This window comes from Globicephala melas, chromosome 20 (assembly GCF_963455315.2).
Source record: "Globicephala melas chromosome 20, mGloMel1.2, whole genome shotgun sequence".
Classification (NCBI taxonomy): domain Eukaryota; kingdom Metazoa; phylum Chordata; class Mammalia; order Artiodactyla; family Delphinidae; genus Globicephala; species Globicephala melas.
In genome coordinates, this window is record NC_083333.1 from 47,381,067 (window position 1) to 47,400,129 (window position 19,063).

Sequence of the window (19,063 nt, forward strand, 5' to 3'; positions counted from 1 at the left end):
CTCAACATTTGTAGAGCGAGTGTGAATTATGTGGTGAAACCTGAGTACAGAAATTCAGGGAAGATGTAAAATGGATATGCAGTCCATAGGGCCTGCACCCTGAATCTGGTGAAAGGCAGTGCACTTCTGTCATACTTTTGAAGATCCCGTGGCGTCTTAAATAGAATACAGATGGAGACACCAATTGCTTTAGTCTTCAGGGGGGCCAAACGGGACCTGGGCAGCTGCACCCCCAGACCTGTCACCTCTGGCCATGAGCAGCTTTATTCCTCTGTGTGTCACGATGTGAGCAATGTTCGGAAGCACTGCTTCATGGTTTCTAATTTGTCTCATTCTCCACAGATATGTACGACCAAGTGCTGAAGTTTGGCGCTTACATCGTGGATGGCTTACGGGAGTGCTCGCAGCCTGTGATGGTTTACATTCCTCCACAGGCCGAGCTCCGGGGTGGCTCCTGGGTCGTGATTGACCCCACCATCAACCCGCGGCACATGGAGATGTATGCTGACCGAGAAAGCAGGTAGTGCTCCTTCCTCGTTTCCACTCACTGCCTCTGGGGGATCCTCTAGCTGTTGGTTTCCTCCTGGAGAGCATTATAACCAAGGGACCTTTATTTGAATCTGTGTATCCGCAGAGGGCTCCAAAGTCAGAAAAATAGGCTTTCTAGAAAGCATCCGCCAGCATGAGAAGGGAGCCAGGCTGGAGTGAGGCTTTCCCGGTGTGATCCCCACCCCAGATTCTTTTACCATGAGGTCCTCTATCCAGGCACCCCCAGACTCTGAGAGACCCTCTCCTGTATGTTGTTCAGATATACCTATTCATCATCTCTTTCTTAGGTATGTGGCAGAGGGAGCTTAAAGCGAGGTGGAGAGGAAGGACCGAGTTGTTAGTCTGGAGTTCTGGGGGCTTCCCCAGGCCCTGCCGCTGACTAGTGAGGAACTTGGAGTGGTCCTCCCTCTCCCTGGGTTGCTTCTCCTTGTCTGTGGAACGACCTGGGTGGCCATCGAGGTGCACCACGGCACCTGCATTCTGTGGTTCCAACCAGAGCTTCTCCCACACAGCGCAGTGCCTCACTCTGGCATTCGGGGAGGCCTGGAGAACACAGTGTTTGCAGCACAAAGAGAACTGCAAGAGAAAATCCCAAGCTTCTGTTAGGCATTGGCACCTGCAACACTTAAGTCCAGCTTCCTTTCATAATCTGCTTTCAACCCTTTTGTAAATCTCACATCATATCTCCTTGACATTTTCCATGCCAGTTCCTACATCCGATCATTTTATTAGAGCACCTATGTCTCTCTTTTCCCCAAAATTTCAGCCTCTTATTTCAAAAACTGCTTGAGAGAGTCCAGTGGTTTTATTGTCAAATCACTAGGCTAGCGTTCTATACTTAGGGGCTTACTTTTAAGTGCTAACTTAACTCCTGATCTGATATCAGATGGGAGACAAGTCCTCTGCAGACTTTAGAACAAGACTGTGTGGTTTTAAATCCAGCTCTGTCACTTGTTAGCCTTGGACAAGTCTCCTAACATCCCGTACCTTAGTTTCCTCCTCTGTGAAATGGGGATCATAGTACCTTACTTCATAGTGGATATAGACTGGGCATGGCATTGTCATAAAGATTTTTACATTGACCTTAGAACAGTGCCATGCACAGAGTAAGCATTAGCTGTAATTTTTTTTTTTTTATGTAGAAAGTCTTTAAAAAAAAAAAAGGTGTGTAGGGTAAAGTTCCTGGTAATAGAACATCATTAGTATGCACTAGAAGTGACCCTGAAACCTATGTCATTTCCATAGCAGCAGGGTGCCGTCCGTGTGTAGGACCAGTCAGCACCCCGCCACTCCCTCATTGCGTGGCCTGAGTGATGGAGACTGTTCCTCTGCCACTGCGGCTACATCAACTTTTTTTTTTTTCTGAAAAACATGATTCCTGTTACCCTTATCAGCTGTAGGTGGTGGAATCTGTATTCTTCTCCCTTTGAGATGGAAGTAGACCGATGTCGTAATAAGAATTATTTTAATTGCTTTTCGCCAGGCCTTTCTCATACCCCACTTAGACGCTTCTCTGGTGCCTGCTTCTCTCCCTGGGGTTCCCTCTGTGAACTGTGGGTGGGTAAAACCATAATGAAGCTATTTCCTGGTCCACAGATTGTAACTGGCCTCATTCTGTTGTCTCCTTCCTTTAAAGTGCCTCTATTTCTGTTTTGTTTTGTTTCCTTTCCTTTCTCTGTGATCCAGGGGATCAGTTCTGGAGCCAGAAGGGACAGTAGAAATCAAATTCCGCAGAAAGGATCTGGTGAAAACCATGCGTCGGGTGGACCCCGTCTACATCCACTTGGCTGAGCGATTGGGTATGTCTGCTTGTCCTCCTGGCAAATCAATGAGCCGTTCAGCTGATTTGTAATGAGTGCATTCACAGGCCAGGGGAGGAGGCACTGAAGCATTTGATCAAATTCATGATCATCTTTATTTACTGTCCTCTCTATGGTAAGAACCCTGGTAGAATGAAATAGGGTGTGTAATAGGAGGGAAAGTGGGCCCTTAAAAAAGCAAAAGTCACCCGATTTTTTTCTTCTGATATTTCCTTATAGTTCAAACAATCCATCTTTCTAGGCTTGTGGATGTCCTTGTAAAGAATGATTAGCTGGAAGTTGCTGTTGGGGGCAGGCTGATCAGGCAGAGAACATGCTAGGCTTAAGTATCCTGTTTCTGCTTGTCTCTCTGGACGAGCCTGCCTTGTTTCTGAAGAGTCAGTGTCACAGGATGGAAAAGCCGGAGACCTACCCAGGCGGCATCCTGGGGCCATCCTGAGCTGGAGAAATGGAAGTAACAATTGTACACTGTGCACTTAAAATAGAGGCCGAGCCGCAGAATCCCTGGGAGCGTTTGCACTCCATGCTTCCAGCCGTTACTGTGTCGCTCATTTGTTTCTGGAGCTTTTGGAAGGCGCTTGCAATTTGAACATTGGACTAAACCATGGGGGCCCTGTGTCAAGTCCAGAGTCTGAATGAGTTTCAGAGTCTCTTAAAACACTGATTTTCTGCCCAGGTCTCCCATTGAGCCCTTTGCTCTGTTAGTAAAGATAATGGCTTCAGGGTCTTTTGTTCGTTGGTTTGGTTTGTTTTTGTTTTTTAAAGACAACAGGGAGATTGTCTTTAAAAGTTAGTGAAACTCAGTGAATGGAAGACATAAAAAAGAGATGCTAGCTCATTTATGTTCCAAATAGTAAGTTAATTAATAAAGTACCATTTGTGAACTCTTTACATCCTCACCATCCAGAGACACAGAAACTTCTGAGAGTTTGCCTGCCCTCACCCTAGAGACCGCACGTCCTGGCATCAGAGGCCTGAGCCGTGTGCAGTGTTGCTTGCCATACACAGCGACTCGGGTTACCATAAACCCTGTTTGTGTCCCATTGTTTGCCGTTAGGAAACAACCACCAATAACTCTAACCCACCGCAGCCTGATCCTTTTATAGGAAATGCACACATACAACAAGAAATTGGCAAAGTTGTTTCTAAAATCTATTGCCACCCAGAATTGTTGAGGTGGTTTTTCTTCCTCTTTCTTCTCCAAACAGGATAATTACTTCTGACCAACCCCATACACTTTAATTAAAGTAACTGCAGCTCAAGAGCAAGTTACTCACAACTGTACACAGAGAGAGCTCTAAAAGCTTCAGCCACCGATAAGCATCTCACTTAGATGCCTCATAATCGCTCCCAGCATCCAGCGATCGCCGCCATCGCCGTTTTTACCACTAATTCTGCACGAAGGCAGCAACGCCACAATTTCAGAACACAGTGAATTGCATAATTTTCTTTTTTTCCTCTTCTTCTTTCTTTTTTTCTTTTTTCCTGATTTTCTTTCTGGCCAATTTAAAATTTGTCAAAGTCGGTCTCCTTCTGGATCACTGCCCTTTGATATTTCGCGCACTCCATTTGCCACAAACAAGCCGCAGGGCCGCAGTTCATGCTGACTCCAGCAGAGAGAGAGCTCCATTTATCTTACACTGCCTGCTGAATTCCTGCTCATTACCTGGGGGTTCACTGCCTCTTTTTAACCCCCCAGTGGCTGTCATCATCCCTTCAGAGTAACTGGCTGGTAGGAAGAGGGATCCTCTCTAACATCTGTTTGTAGAATGACTGGATGGTGAGGGGTGTGGGCCTGAAGCTTCTTTCTCTTGAAGGAAAGTGATATCGCTCCCACATTCACCCAGCATCTTTTAACTTTTGAAACACGGAAAGGGGAGAAGGAGGAGATTCCCAAGGGATGGCCGTTTAATCATTTGTTACAAATCATCTTATTAGCATTTTCCTATCCACATTGAAGAAAACCATATTTATTTAACCTTGACCAAAATGGCACTAGAGGAAGAATCCTTAGTCGGCTAAATGTGAAGCAGGCACTGGCCCAGGGCAGCTTGGGGCATGAGCAGTGGAGCTGGAGTAAAAATAACTACGTACAGGTCTTGGGTATGTTGCTTGCAGGTAAGTTGTTTAACTTCTCCAAACATCAGCTTCTTCATCTAGAGAGTGGGGGTGATGCTCCCACCTAGCCAGCGTGGGGATCAGATGAATGTGCGCTGTCTTTGAATCTGCGAAGCATTGTTCAAACATGGTGATGGGCATCGTTTCCTTTCCATCCTAAGAAGAAGAAGCAGTCTTGTCTCAGGTATTCTCAGTCAGTCAGGGAGACCATAGACGTCCAGGTGTGTTCGTGACAGAAGAGATCAGTGGGGATGTAACAGAAGAAACATTTGTGAACCTGGCTCCTTTTGGGTTCACACTGGCTTTTGGCTCCTTTCTCAGTGCCTAGAAGCAGACTGCCAAAATGCTTTTTCACAAAGTGGGTAAAAATGACCTCAGTTTCCAGATTGGGAGATCGAGGCAGAGGGAAGAGTTAAATAAGTCATCCAAGGTACAAAGTAAATGTACGCTAGTGCCCAGAAGGGAATCCTGGTTCCCTGTGTGCTACTTTTCTCAGGATTTCCTCAGATACTTACCTCAGCTGAATACTAAGCCTGATCAAAAGTAAACAGGAGCTCTTTTTTTTATATAAATTTATTTATTTATTTTTGGCTGCGTTGGGTCTTCGTTGCTGTGCGCGGGCTTTCTCTAGTTGCGGTGAGTGAGGGCTACTGTTCCTTGTGGTGTGTGGGCTTCTCGTTGCGGTGGCTTCTCTTGTTGCGGAGCACGGGCTCTAGGCGCGTGGGCTTCAGTAGTTGTGGCTTGCAGGCTCTAGAACTCAGGCTCAGTAGTTGTGGCACACGGGCTTAGTTGCTCCGCGGCCTGTGGGATCTTCCCGGGCCAGGGCTCGAACCCGTGTCCCCTGCATTGGCAGGCGGATTCTGAACCACTGCGCCACCAGGGAAGTCACTAAACAAGTTCTTTAAACAAGAGTGCTTTCCCTTTGTGATCTGAAGCCAACTCCACGGAGAGGAATCTGACATAGGAGGACGTCTGAGGAGTAGATGTTGTCCTGGGTTCCCAGTCTCTTCCCAAATGGGCCTCTGCACGGGGGAGGATGCCATCAGGTCACTTAGACAAACCAGTGCATGGTGATCGACTGTGCTCAAAATACTCTCTAAGGATAATGAATGATATTTAACTTCTGAACAGCTAACGTCATCTCTTTCAGGATTCTTATTTTTTTTAAATGGCCTTTTGTCATTTTATATAGTTAGTTTGGGTAGAGGTGGTGAATTACTAGTTTACAGTTCTGCGATTATAACAGAGAGTATGAAAATAGTACATAGATTGGTCCCTCATAAAGGTAAAGGGAAGAATTACCCCAGCAAGGAGTGTGATATCAGACCAAATACCAGAGTCTTGCATTGCTGGACCAGTTCTGACCCTGGGTTCTCAGAACCCGGGCTTGGGAGAGTCAGTGCAGAGAGGAAAATGTCCTACCATTCTGGTTGCCTTAAGGAAATTAAATTCCTTCTTTGGAAACAGAGTGCAGCCCTCCAAGGCTTCCCTGTCTCTCTCTGATATCCTTTTACCTCCAGGACAGGGAGAGCGGCCTTAGAGCAGGACAGCCTTCCCAGCCTGGCCTCCTGATGCTGTGATGTGAGATCCTCTTCTGGATCCGCATCCTCCTCTTGTGTTCCGAGGGAAGTGACAAATCAATTTAGGTAGAGAGAGAACCCTCTGGCCCAAGCGTGAAGCCACTGTAAGCTCCCCGCCGTCCCTCTCCTCAGTACAAAGAGCACCTGGGCCAAGGAGCCGCTTGGTGGAACTTTATTCTGCTCCGGACACACGTCTTGGTCGTGGCCCTGTTCCCAGACAGCCGGGCAGCCTGCCATGCAGCGCACTGGCCGTGCCCACGTGGACCGAGCGCGTTCTGGGAGTGGCGGTCTGACACGGGCAGCAGCGAGCACCACTGCTGGCCCCTGCTTGGCCGTAAGGCCCTCGCCCACACCCCACACGCCTCCCGGCCTGAGGCACCCTGGGCGTAGGTAGATGGAGTATTGTGGCTGCAAGTGAGGATACATGTGTCTGAAAATCCTCAGGAATGCCTCACTCCCAAGCCTTCTCTTTAGCCGGTGGGATGACAGGAAATGGATACTTCCTTGAGTTAAGGGGACTCAAGGGTTAAGCTGCTTTTCTGGCAGAGGTGATCGAAGTTTCTGCGCTGTGTGTGCTTTTCTATCTCTTGTGCCCTCTTCAAGATGCTGTAAGCTGAAAAGAGCTCAGGTTGCTTATTTGAGGCACAAAGCAGCGTCCTTACCTGGAAAGTTGATCATGGGAAAGAAAGAAGTCCTAATACTCAGCCTGGGGAGTGGCCTCTGGCCCTCTCCCCTGTTGTACACAGAGTGTCCTCCCTGGCACCGAGGTCCCCAAACACTGGGCTCCTTAGTAGGTAGGCTGCTGAGGAACAACGTAAGACTTTCTATCATGAAGGTAGAGATGATGGGATCCTCCCTTAAGTTAGCAGCAGCTTAAAACCCACCTGTCACACCGATTCAGAAGCTCTTTGGCTTGATGCAATTTAGTGCAGTAGTGACAACATTTTCTGGGAAGGAGAAGGGGGTCGTCCTTTTGGTGTGATCTGATTGTATTTATAGAAGCATCTGGGCTTGCCTCTTCCCAGGAAGGAGTGAGTCACAATTCCCTCAGGCTGGAGGGACCTGGCAGGCATTCTGTTAGACTGTAAAACCTAAGCTTCTGCCCGCCTGAGGCTGTCATGAGAACTTGTCAGAGGGACCCTCTTCCCTACTTGGTCCCAGATGACCCAGATCCTTGTCCTCCCGCCTGCCAGACTGAGGAAGAGCAACTTAGAGAAAGAAAATAGTACAGACTGCCAGGCTTAATTGCTACTAGAATTCAGAGAATTCTGTGCTGTTTCCTGACTCTTTTGTGTGGGGTGTTTGCATGGGGGCACAGGGGACAAGGCTGCAGGGGGAGTAATGTATTTAATATATTTTTTTAATCCCCATTTGGAAATCTCTGGCTTTACTATAATGATTTTTCAAAATATGAACAGTAGAACACTAACGCCATCGCAAGGAACCTCAGGGTTAAACACCCCTTGAGAGGATTGCTGTTAAAATCAATATGCATATACAGTTGTATTTAGATAGTTATGGCCCCCTTTGAAGAAAAGCAGATATATGAAAATGGGATTTAAAAAAAAACTAGATACACTGGGAGAAATTATTCCCATTACAAAAGGATTATTTGCTTTACCAAAGGATTCACTGCAGGGTTCCTTCTAAATAGCTCCCTTAAGGCATTTAAAACAGGATCTGATTTCTGCAGTTTTTCAAGAATGCTTTTGTGTAAAGAAAGGCACACCTGTTATGGATACGGAAATAGTTTTGCAGGTTTTTTTTTTTTCCACCCTATCTTACTGTATTTTAGAGAAATTTCTTTCAACATAGAAAATGTGTTTACATAGATCTTTTAAACAGCTACTTATGTTTGTACTTCTGAATCTTAATAAGATTCCAGTCTTTTTTATGCTGATTTTTCAATCTTAAGGTTGAGGAATGGGTATGTGTTCTCATGTCTGAGATATTCAGGAGCTTGGTGGGGAGGGTGATCTAGTTCTTTTCTTTAGCATCATAAGTATTTAACCAATCACAGCAAATTGCCTTCTTCAGAGGAGGAGGAAGGGCACATGAAAGTTAAAATTGGGTTTAAATTTACATAGGCTTCTTGATAGAACTAAAAAAAAAAGTTAAGAATTAAAAGAACACACACTTTAATATCACATCCTTTTTCCTGTTTGCCAGATTAGGATGGTTGTTACATAAATGAGAAACAGCTCAGAAAAGGAAAGAGATTTCTGCAAGGTCACCTCGTGCCTTTGGCTGCGCAGAGAATTTTTAGCCTACCACTCTGATTTTTATTCTCAGCTTTGAAGGTCTCACCCTCCCCCCAGATCATACTCCATGGTCTGCTCATCCATACGGTAAGGCTGGCCACCTCCCGCCCTCCCCCAGGGTCAAGGCTGGGTCAAAGCACCTCCTGCCGCAGAAATCAGCGGGCTCCTCAGAAGCTTCTCTTCAGCTTTGACCCCATGGAGGAGAGATGTGGCTTTTCATTATGTCCTGGCCCCTGGAACACCTGACAGGCTGCTGTCCTGTGGACACGTGCAGGTCAGTTTAACTTGTTTCATTTAAAAAGCATGGACTCTGAAGCCAGACTGCCTAAGCCCAAATCCCAGCTCCATCATTTCCTGGCTTTGTGGCCTTGGACAAGTTACTTCACTTCTTTTGCGTGCCTCAGTTTCCCCAACGATAAGATCACAGCAATCTTTTAGGGTTGTCGTGAAGATGAAATGAGATGAAAAGTACTTAAGCAGTACGAGTGTATGGTAACATCTCAATAATGTTAGTTTTCATTTGATCACTAGTAATACCTCTTCTTGCGTCTAAGTCTTTAAACATTCTTAATTGTAAGGCTGGATTTTTAGGATTTCATGGGGACTGTTTATTTTGGGAAGGAAGGCATGGGAGTGACCGACCTCCCTTTTCCCTTTTCCCATTTCAGCCTTTTCCTAAAGTAGGATTCTAGAAAGAATGACTTTCCTCTCTGTAGCATATTCTTAAACACACTCACACATGCACACACACTGGCTTGCTTTCCTAAAAACCCTGAGGCCCTGCAATCTGGCTAGAAAAGAAAGAAAACCATTCCAAGATATTTAATTGTACAGGGAGCTTATAGGATTGATCGAGAGCTTAGCTTTTTACAATAGTCCAGTGAATAAGAAATGCTCCTGACAAATGATCAATGATGGGATAATCACTCTTTATCCCCCTCCTCATTCTTACCTTCTTTCTTTCAGGAGAGCAGGGTTCAGAAGTCAAAAATCTTTATAGACGCTGCTTTTAAATTAAGCAGAAAATAGACATTGACATATGTGTTAATCTCCCCTAAATCATTACTGGGGCTGGCTGCTTTGCCGTACAAGGAGAGGGGCCCTCGCTGTGCTACAGAAGGGTGTAAAACTAGCTTAAGAGCAGCCTCTGATTTTTAGAAAATAAAATGTAGAAAACCTTTTTTTCCCCTTAAAACAAAGCACACAAATCTTTCTCTTTCTCATGGGCATTTAAAATTACATACATTCTCTACTTCTGTCTTTTCCTTGCTTTGATGCTTTTTTGAGGTAGGTCTTGAACTGCAATCAGAGGCATCACTGAAGGAATCAGACAACACAGGCTTTGGGGGAATGTTCTGGGATCTTCCTAGTCTCACTCAGGAGGGCCAGAGTATTGTAGGTGTTTATTTTGGTATTCTTTCAGAGCTCTAGGATAGCTTGATTGGGTGGATGAGAATTTTGTTAGGGGAATTAGCCTCCTCTGTCCCTCCAACTGGGTAAAGCCACGGTCTTATTCCCCCAGTGCTCTGTTCCTAAGCGCAGAAGTCCCCCTGCTCTGCACCCAGTGCTGAGCTGTGCTCTTATCTCCTCCTAACACGGTGAACCAAACTCTCCAGCTAATTGCCCTTCTGTGGCCACTGCCAGGTCTCCTGCTTGGCCACTTTCAGTACCATTTAATGTAGAAGAACACAGGCTTCAGAGACAGCCAGACCCAGGGTAAATCCTGACTTTTCTACTTAAGAGCTGGGTGTCATTGGGCAAGTTACTTTTACGTTTCAGAGCCTTGGTTTTCTCATTTGTGAAGCAGAGATCCTGTCTGTAAGGTTGGGTTATTATAAAGATTAGAGATGATGTATCTGAAGCAACTTGGAAAGCGTTCAGTAACTCTGAGGTGTTCCACTTGGCAGCAGTGTTGGCAGCTGACCAGACCTGGGTCTGAACTGCGCGTGGTGACTTACGAGCTGTGTGATCCTAAAATCATGGAGTGCAGTGCCTGGCGCGTAGGAAATGCTCGATAAATGGTGTGTGTTGTATACGGAGCGCATCTATGTATATATGTTGTCGACCCTGAGGGAGAACGTTGTGAGGGTCTGGAAGTCCCTGTTCAGCCACGTTCACGGTCCTGCCATCCCCCGCCCCCCAGCAGGGCTGCGATTTTACCTGACGATCTCTCAATGCCTCAGAGATACCGCGAGTTCACTTCCAGACCACCACAATAAAGTGAATGTCGCAATAAAGCGAGTCACATGACTTTTTGGTTTCCCAGTGCATAGAAAAGTTATGTTTACACTATAAGTGTGCAAGAGCATTATATCTGAAAAACAATGTACATACTCTAATTTAAAATACTTTAGCGCTAAAAAATGCTCACCATTATCTGAGCCTTCCGTGAATCATAATCTTTTTGCTGGTGGAGGGTCCTGCCTCGACGTTAGTGGCTGCTGACTGATCAGGGCGGTGGTCTCTGAAGGGTGGGGGGGACGGACGTGGCAATTTCTTAAAATAAGACACCAGTGAGGTTTGCTGCATCGATTGACTCTTCCTTTCACAAACGATTTCTCTATAGTGTGCAGTCCTGCTTGATAGCGTTGTTTGATTTCCCCATAACAAATACAGTACAGGTATAACTCGCTTTACTGTGCTTTCAAACTTTTTCATTATTATTATATTTCTTATGGTGATCTGTGATCAGTGATCTTTGATGTTATGTTTTGATGTTTTTATACTTGTTTTGGCATTTTTTAGCAATAAAGTATTCTCTAGGTATGCCTGTAACAGGAGGCACTACCCTAGAGACGTGCATACAGAATGGGAATTATTGGAGATGCCGTCTCGGTCTAGTCGTGGGGTGGGACTGAGGTGGAACCTCACCTTTATCAGGCAGGAGTCTGCTATCCTCATTTAGCCTTTTCTGAAGTTAAAGGGATACTAGTACCAAAGCGCTTGTACACATAAGCCAGAAACACACACAACACAGTGTTCAAAAGCTGTGGGAGCCAAGCTGCTGCATCCGGGTCCTGCCTCTGCCCCTTTCTAGCTTTGTGACCTTGGTAAGTTACATAAATTCTCAATGCCTCAGTTTCCTCACCTGTAAGAGGAGGAGAATAGGAATACCAACCTCATAAGGTTGTTGTAGAATTAAATGGGTTAATAGATGTAAAGCACTTAGAACAGTGCCCAGTGCCCTGTTGATTACTGATTATATGCACTGGGGAGCCAGTATACATTTTTTTTTTAGTTGTACTTATTTTTTTAACTTTCCATTTGATATAATTTTACAGGAAAGTTACAAGAATGGTACAAGGAACTTCTGATGCCCTTTTCTCCAATTCACCTACTGTTAACTTCTTCGACTTGCTTTAAAATTTTCACATACACAAGCTCCCTCGCTCACTCTCTCTGCACACATACGTGTTTTCTTTGAACTGTGTAAGCTAATCTGTAGACATCACGATCCTCTATCCATAAATATTCAGTGTGTGTTTCCAAGAACACAGACTTTCTTTTACATAAGCAAAATACATTTATTAAAATCAGAAGCTAGGGGCTTCCCTGGTGGCGCAGTGGTTGAGAGTCCGCCTGCCAATGCAGAGGATACGGGTTCGTGCCCCGGTCCGGGAGGATCCCATATGCCGCGGAGCGGCTGGGCCCGTGAGCCATAGCCGCTGAGCCTGCGCATCCGGAGCCTGTGCTCCGCAACGGGAGAGGCCGCAACAGTGAGAGGCCTGCGTACCGCAAAAAAAAAAAAAAAAAAAAATCAGAAGCTATAACATTGATACAATACTGCTGTCTAATCCATAATTCATATTAAAATTTTACCAGTTGTCCCAATAATGTCCTTTATAGCCTTTTTTTTTTTAGTCCATATCTGAGATCTAATCTCAGAGCACATGTTGCAATTTGTTGTCCAGTATTTTGTCCCTTTTAATCTGGAATAGTTCTTCGGCCTTTCTTTGTCTTTCATGATCTTGACAGTTTTTGAAGAGTCCAGGCCACTTTTTGTAGCGTTCCTTAGTTTGAATCTGTCTTATATTTTCCATGGTTAGGTTCAGATTATGCATTTTTGGCAGGAATACTGCAAAAGTGATGTCATGTCCTTCTCAGGATGTCGTATTAGGAGGCACGTGATGTCAGCTTGCCCTGTTCTCGGTGCTGGTTAGCTCTGATTACTTGTTCTAAGGTTTTGTTCACTGGGTTAATCCACTGTAAAGTTGCCATCTTCCCCTTTGTAATTAGTAAGTAATTTGTAAGGAGCTGCTTTGAAACTATGTAAATATCCTGTTCCTCCTCAAAGGCTCACCCACTGGTTTTAGTATGTGTTGATAATTCTTGGCAGAATCAATGACTGTGATGGCTGTAAAATGGTGATTTTCTAATTCCATCATTCCTTCTCTATTGTTAGTCTGGGGAGAGAGAGGGCTTTCCCTTCCCTTCTCCCCCATTTAATTATTTATGTCAGGGTGACTCATGGGTTCTTATTTAATTCCATAAATATTCTATCTGATGCTCAAATTGTCCCAAATTTAGCCCGTCAGAACACCTTCACACTGGTTCCTGTGTCCTTTTAACATGTCCCAGTCAGTTTTTGAGTACTTCCCCGCTTTTTGTGACAATACACTCCAGGCTCATCTTATATTTCTCCTGCCCCAGCCGCGGAATAAACCATTTCTCCAAGGAGTCTTGGTTCCTTTTATTGGAGAAGGAAAAATGTTTGCTTCCCTGTCAAGGGTGTTCTACTCAAGACCATCTCATCTCAGAAGAAGCTGGTCAGCTCTCCTCCCCGGAACCGTCCAGGCAGGTCCACCTAGAATGAACGGGCCTCCGTCTCATCCCACAGTGTGGTGCCCACTGCTGTTTACCTGGTTTGGAAAGAAGGCTGCTGGGGGGTCAGGGGCCCAACGCGATGGGTCAGTGGTTGCCTCTGTGTGAGAACCCAAGGAAAGATAGCCCTTTGTACCCTTCATCACAGTTCAAAGTAGTGATGGGTTTTTTTTTTAAAAAAAAAGGTGGACTTGGGCATCCAAAAACCTCATAAGACTGAAGCTAGGTACTAGAGTTATACACGTGTTTGGGTATAATACGGCTCACTCAGCAGCCCAAGGCTGTTTATGGCATGTGATTCATAGTGGCATAAAAAGCAAGGCCCGTTCCAGACAGACATGCTTGAAATAGACCTTTCTCTATTGCATCCCATCACCTGTGGTCATGTATTTATTTGTCAGCTTTGGTGACAAAGCACTTCAAGTTGTCCCCAACCCCAGGGGCTGTCACCTATTGCTCTTTCAGTTAGACTTACTCCTCCTTACTGGGCAGGCAGATGAATTCTCGGTATTGATTGCAAGTTCCATTCTGAGAGTAATTAGGAAGAAAAGCACAACGTAGCAGCGCCTCTCCTGGGACACTGTTGAGTGGGGGTGGGAGGCTGCTTGTTATAAGGAGTCCAAACTCATCTGTTGCGTAAGGGCGCCATGTGCTCATAAGCTTGGGGATCCAAATGGGGTTTGTGGACTGCCTTTCTCTATTTCCCTCCTCCTCTGCGTTTAGCCCAAGAGCTAGAATATCTTTGTCACTGTGGTCAGGGGTTGGCTCTGGCAGTAGCAGCCCAGGTAGGAGACTAGGAGGCTGGCTAATCCCCCGAGCTGGCATGAGACACATGCCTCTGGCTCTGATTGGGTCGGATTCTACTAATTTCAGGTTAAGAGTATGCAGACCTGAGATTAAAGCTGTGAAGTAAAGCAGCTTGCGACCTGAGGAGTCATCAGGTCCTGTCCAGGCGGACAGGTGACTGGTGTGGACGTGGGGAAGAAGAGCTGCTGGTCTGTGTGCGGAGGCACAGGGCGTGTCCCCCCGGCGTGTCCCACACCCGGAGCAGCCCGGCCGCTCTAGTGCTGGTCAGCAGGGCATGGCACGGTGCCCTTCGTGGGGATGAGGGGCCTGCTGTCAGTCAGAGCGGTGGTGAGGGGCACGGGCTGGCACCTGCTCGGGGTGTGGGCCCCCCCAGGGCTGCTTTCATAGTCGTCAGCCCCACAGGGAAGGGAGGGCACGGGAGCCCCGTGGCAGGACAGGGACAGGTCTGGCATCTGGCAGGGTCCGGTTGTCAGCAGAGAGGCGACGAAGACGCTGGAGAGCTGAGCCTCAGAGCTTCCCGTGACTGTGGCTGCTTCTGAGCAGAGGCTCCTGGTCCGCCTGCGCCTGACGGTGTGTCTCCTTGCAGGCACCCCCGAGCTAAGCGCAGCGGAGCGGAAGGAGCTGGAGAGCAAGCTGAAGGAGCGGGAGGACTTTCTCCTTCCCATATACCGCCAGGTGGCCGTGCAGTTTGCTGACTTGCACGACACACCGGGCCGGATGCAGGAGAAGGGTGTTATCAACGTAAGTACGGTGGTCGCCGCTTCTCCTGACTTGTCAGAGACCCGCCGCCAGCCCGTGTGTGTCTCGTGCCCACGGGCTCCCATGCAGGGAGCTTTCGGGGCTGCATTAAAACAGCGGGTGCAGATCAAACCGTGTTCAGTTCTTCTGGCGAGACTTGTCCCTTTTTCTGTGCCCACTACCATCCTCAAACAGCTTATGAGGTAGGTTCCCGGGGACTCCTCAGGAGGCAGGCTCCATTTTGCTGGCGAGAAACTGACTCCCAGGCACTCCACTGGGGACAGCTTCCCCGGGGTCCTCAGGCAGTGGGTTACCCCAGTGTCAAGGTCCCGGCAGCGGCTAGTTCACACTTGACCTGCGTGCGAGCTGTCTGAACCGCCTGCTCAAAAGCAGCCCCGTGCTCTCTGTTACCCGGGAGTCTGAGCCCTGCACCCCCGAACATCTCAGCTCCGTGTGGGCCGAGCGATGGCCAGGCCCCTCCCTGTGCAGTGCTGCGGTCGGTGGGGCGTGGGGCTGCGCTCTGAACTGGGCAGCCGCCTACAGGGGCTGGGCTGGTGGCCACTCTAGTCTCTGAGGGGCTCGCTGGAGGGTAGGGTTTGTGCCCGTGGAGTCCCCTCTGGGCACCGAGCTGGGGCGACTAAGCTTATTGTTGTCTGGGTGTAGGACATCCTGGATTGGAAGACATCCCGTACCTTCTTCTACTGGAGGCTGAGGCGTCTCTTGCTGGAGGACCTGGTCAAGAAGAAAATTCACAACGCCAACCCCGAGCTGACCGACGGCCAGATCCAGGCCATGTTAAGGCGCTGGTTTGTGGAAGTGGAAGGGACAGTGAAGGTAGGTGGCCCCCTGGAGGAGCCTTCACATCCTGCTCCTCACCCGCCGCCCGCCCGCCCCTGGCACCGCAAGAAGCCTTGTTGTCTAAGAATCCCCGGGCCTCGGGAGTGGAAGGGAGATATGGGCCTCGGCCTGTGTCCTCCCCACAGTAGTATGTCCTGAGGGCTTGTGAGAGGAGGTGGTAGGGCGTTCTTTGCAGCTCATTCCATCATTCAGCAAACCTTTCTGAATGCTTCCTGTACACCGGACAGTGAAGGAGGCAGGCATATGCTCCTGTCCTCGCAGAGCTCGCCACCAAGGCAGGGAGACAGATTCGTCAAGGGGTCATGTACAACAGTGAGGCCAACGTCAAACATGGCAGGTCCAGGGCATCGTAGAGCACAGAGAAGGGCCACCGGACCCGCTGTGTGGGAAGGGAGGGCAGAGTCTGGGAAGACTTCTAGAAGTAATGTCTCAGCAGAGACCTGAAAACATAGTAGGAGTGAACCAGAGGAAAAGGTTGGATTAAGAGACAGGAGGAATGTTCCAGGCAGAAGGAACCGCATGTTCCAAGCCTGACAGCAAGAGTACCGTACACCCGAGGCACTGCAGGAATTTCAGGATGGCTCAGAGCCCGGGATGGTGTAGGGCCAGGAGAGCCACGTGGAGGGGCTGGGACTTTGTCCTGAGGCCTGGGAAGCCACTGAGAATTTGAAGCGGCAGAGGGACATACTGTGATGCGTGCTGTAGAGAGACGGCTCAGGGGCTGCGAGGAGGGTGCGCTGAGGGGGCACGAGCAGGAGCCTAACGGGAGGGGATGGTGATCCAGGCGGCAAACGCTGTGACTCCAGCTGAAGGTCTTCTGATTGCAAATCCGAGCTGGAAGGAAACGTCCACCCTGCAGGGAACTACGGATCCGCCATCTCCTGGGGGTGATCTCACGGGGAAGGCGCACACCTCGGAGCAGCGCCCGCTGAGATGGTGTCCCTAGTGCTCCTCCCCGGGGCTGAGGCCAGGACAGCCAGGCACCAGCATTTGCTTCTGGAATCCTGGGCTACATGAGACAGTCCATGGGAGGATGGGAAGGAAAAGGTGGGATTTTATTTCTATTTTTACTAAGAAAAAGAAAGAAATCAACCTTTATTCATAGTTAGTATCTGGATTTAATCATATACATCATATATACATTTTATCAGAATATGGATAGTATGTGCTGGAAATACACGTGTCTCTTTTCCTGATGGCTATGTGATCGAAAACAGTTGCTGATTGCCGGCTTAGAGAATTGCTGGAGGGCCGGATGGAGGGCACACCCGCCTCCTCCTGGGAAGTGTTGCTTGACGTCTCTGCTGACTGTTCCCGGGAAGGAACCCCAAGATTTGCTATAAGTTTTAAAGTCAGTGAGTCGGGTTGCTTCTAAGATTCACCTCTGTGTTAGGTCTACCCGTTTCTTTATGACCGAAAAGCTTCCTTGGATAAATATTTCAGATGTGCAGCCTCATGCGACATGTGGTTCAGGTTAAGGTCAGTCTTTGGCATCATAATTGAGTGAGACAATTCTGTCAGTGGCCACTGGCAGCTTGCAGCGGAAGTTGGCATTGAAAGTCACGCAAGTGTAAAATAAGAGGCTGTTCTCCAGTTAGGAGCGGCCAGCCAGGTAAACGGACTCTGCGTGTGCGGCCAGGAGAGGCCCGCACACCTTCCTCCGCCATTAGTCACTAACGGACGGGCACGGCCTCAGTGGGCACAAGGATGCGGGGAAGGACGGCTCCCCTCTGAGCGTGAAGCCAGCGCACAGGCCCTTCAGTTGTGCCTTAACATCCCACTCCCAGGGGACAGCGTGTCTGGAGAAGCAGGTCATCGCCATCTTGTCGACGGAGAAAACAGTCACCTGTGTGCACAGACTCCTGGCTGGAGATCAAGTGCAGAAGACAGCCTGGCCCCATGGCTCAGGAGGGGAGGCCAGAGGCTCTGGGACCCAAACGTACCCAAGAACGAGGCCGTCTCCCCTGCCCCCCATCTACAGAAGAGAGCGCCCCCCTGAGCGCTCAGTCCAGGAGGACAGTCGAGGGGAGAGACGAAGGGCAGGTGGTCCCACGATGTGGCTTTGAAACCTCCTTCTGGATTCTGCGGGCTCAGCAGGACCCGGTTTCGTGTGGGGCTGGTGATAAAGTCTGCAGCGCCCTTGAGAGAAGAGTGTTGCCGTGTTCAAAAGCCGCGTGGCTGCCTCTGAGGGACCAAGTCTGCGCGGTGCTCGGGGACGGCCTTTCAAACCCCAAACTGGCGCCTTTCCTCGATTCTTCAGTCAGGGATGGATATCGTACACTGTCTCTCGCAAGGTCTAAACCCTGGCTTTGCCTCAAGAAGTGACCCTCTGGTTCTTACTGTGGTTACTGGTAGGGAAAGACAGTGATAGGCATCTGTTAGCCGTGCTGTGTGTTTTCTTCATAGTTTTTTTTTTTTTTTTAATCTTAATCCTGAAAAAAGAGATTCACACTGTGATGTTATATAACTGAGCAGTACAATTCTTTTGTTTCCCTTAGAGGAGTCTGTTACCATGAGTTATGGGATTCTGTTTGAGTCCACAGGGACAGACCCGTTGTAGGGGACAGGGTTTATGGTTCACAGTTTCACTGCAGGCAGAAGAGAAGCATCACCAGAGCTCCCTGAAAACACAGCGAGAGCTTAGGTTTAAACTGGGTCATAGGAACAAGGCACACATCTGTTTCACGGGCACGTTTCTTCTCCTGATTCTTAGATCCATAGTTTAAGGTATGCAGTTTTTCAGACAAGCTGATTTTCCCCCCAGGCCCAAATTGAGAAGAAATTAGAAATTGAGAAGAATGTGGAAATTGAGAAGAATGTGGTATTTGGAATCTCACACTTTTTGGATCCCAGCTTTACAATTTACTGGCTTAGACATACTTAAGCCTCCCTTTCCTCATGTGTAAAAATAGGGATGTTTATTTCACGAGGTTTATTGCGTTTTAAAGGACATCGTAAGTGTCGGGCACCATGTCTGGCGCTCAGTTTCCTCCTCCCTCAGCGCAGCACGTTAGAAGGTGGGCTGAGAGTTTCAGTGCAGCTGAAATGGTCTTGGTGGGAGCCATGTGCCCAGTAGATTCTCAGTCGGTGTTCTCTGACTTGGCGTGCTCTAATTTATCCATGATCTAGGATGCCACAGTGAACCTTTACTGTCCAGGAAGCTACCCATTCACTCTTTTTTAAATTTTTATTTTTTGGCTGCGTTGGGTCTTCGTTGCTGAGCATGGGCTTTCTCTAGTTGCAGCGAGCGGGGGCTACTCTTCGTTGCAGTGTGCATGCTTCTCATTGCAGTGGCTTCTCGTTGCAGAGCACGGGCTCTAGTCATGCAGGCTTCAGTAGTTGTGGCATGAGGGCTCAGCAGTTGTGGCTCAGAGGCTCGAGCACAGGCTCAGTAGTTGCAGCGCACGGGCTTAGTTTCTCTGCGGCATGTGGGATCTTCCCAGACCAGGGCTCGAACCTGTGTCCCCTGCATTGGCAGGCGGATTCTTAACCACGGCGCCAACGGGGAAGT

General features: G+C 48.2%; 1 protein-coding gene across 7 annotated transcripts in view; it reads left to right on the forward strand.

The window, feature by feature from the left end:
* ACACA (acetyl-CoA carboxylase alpha) overlaps positions 1–19,063 on the forward strand; it is a 272,141-nt gene that overhangs the window by 245,405 nt on the left and 7,673 nt on the right. For all 7 annotated transcript variants that reach the window (XM_060290411.1, XM_060290412.1, XM_060290414.1 and 4 more), the window contains 4 exons: positions 343–520; positions 2,236–2,348; positions 14,543–14,697; positions 15,358–15,528. In XM_060290411.1, the coding sequence (XP_060146394.1) occupies positions 343–520; positions 2,236–2,348; positions 14,543–14,697; positions 15,358–15,528 (617 nt within the window). The remainder of the gene's footprint in view (positions 1–342; positions 521–2,235; positions 2,349–14,542; positions 14,698–15,357; positions 15,529–19,063) is intronic.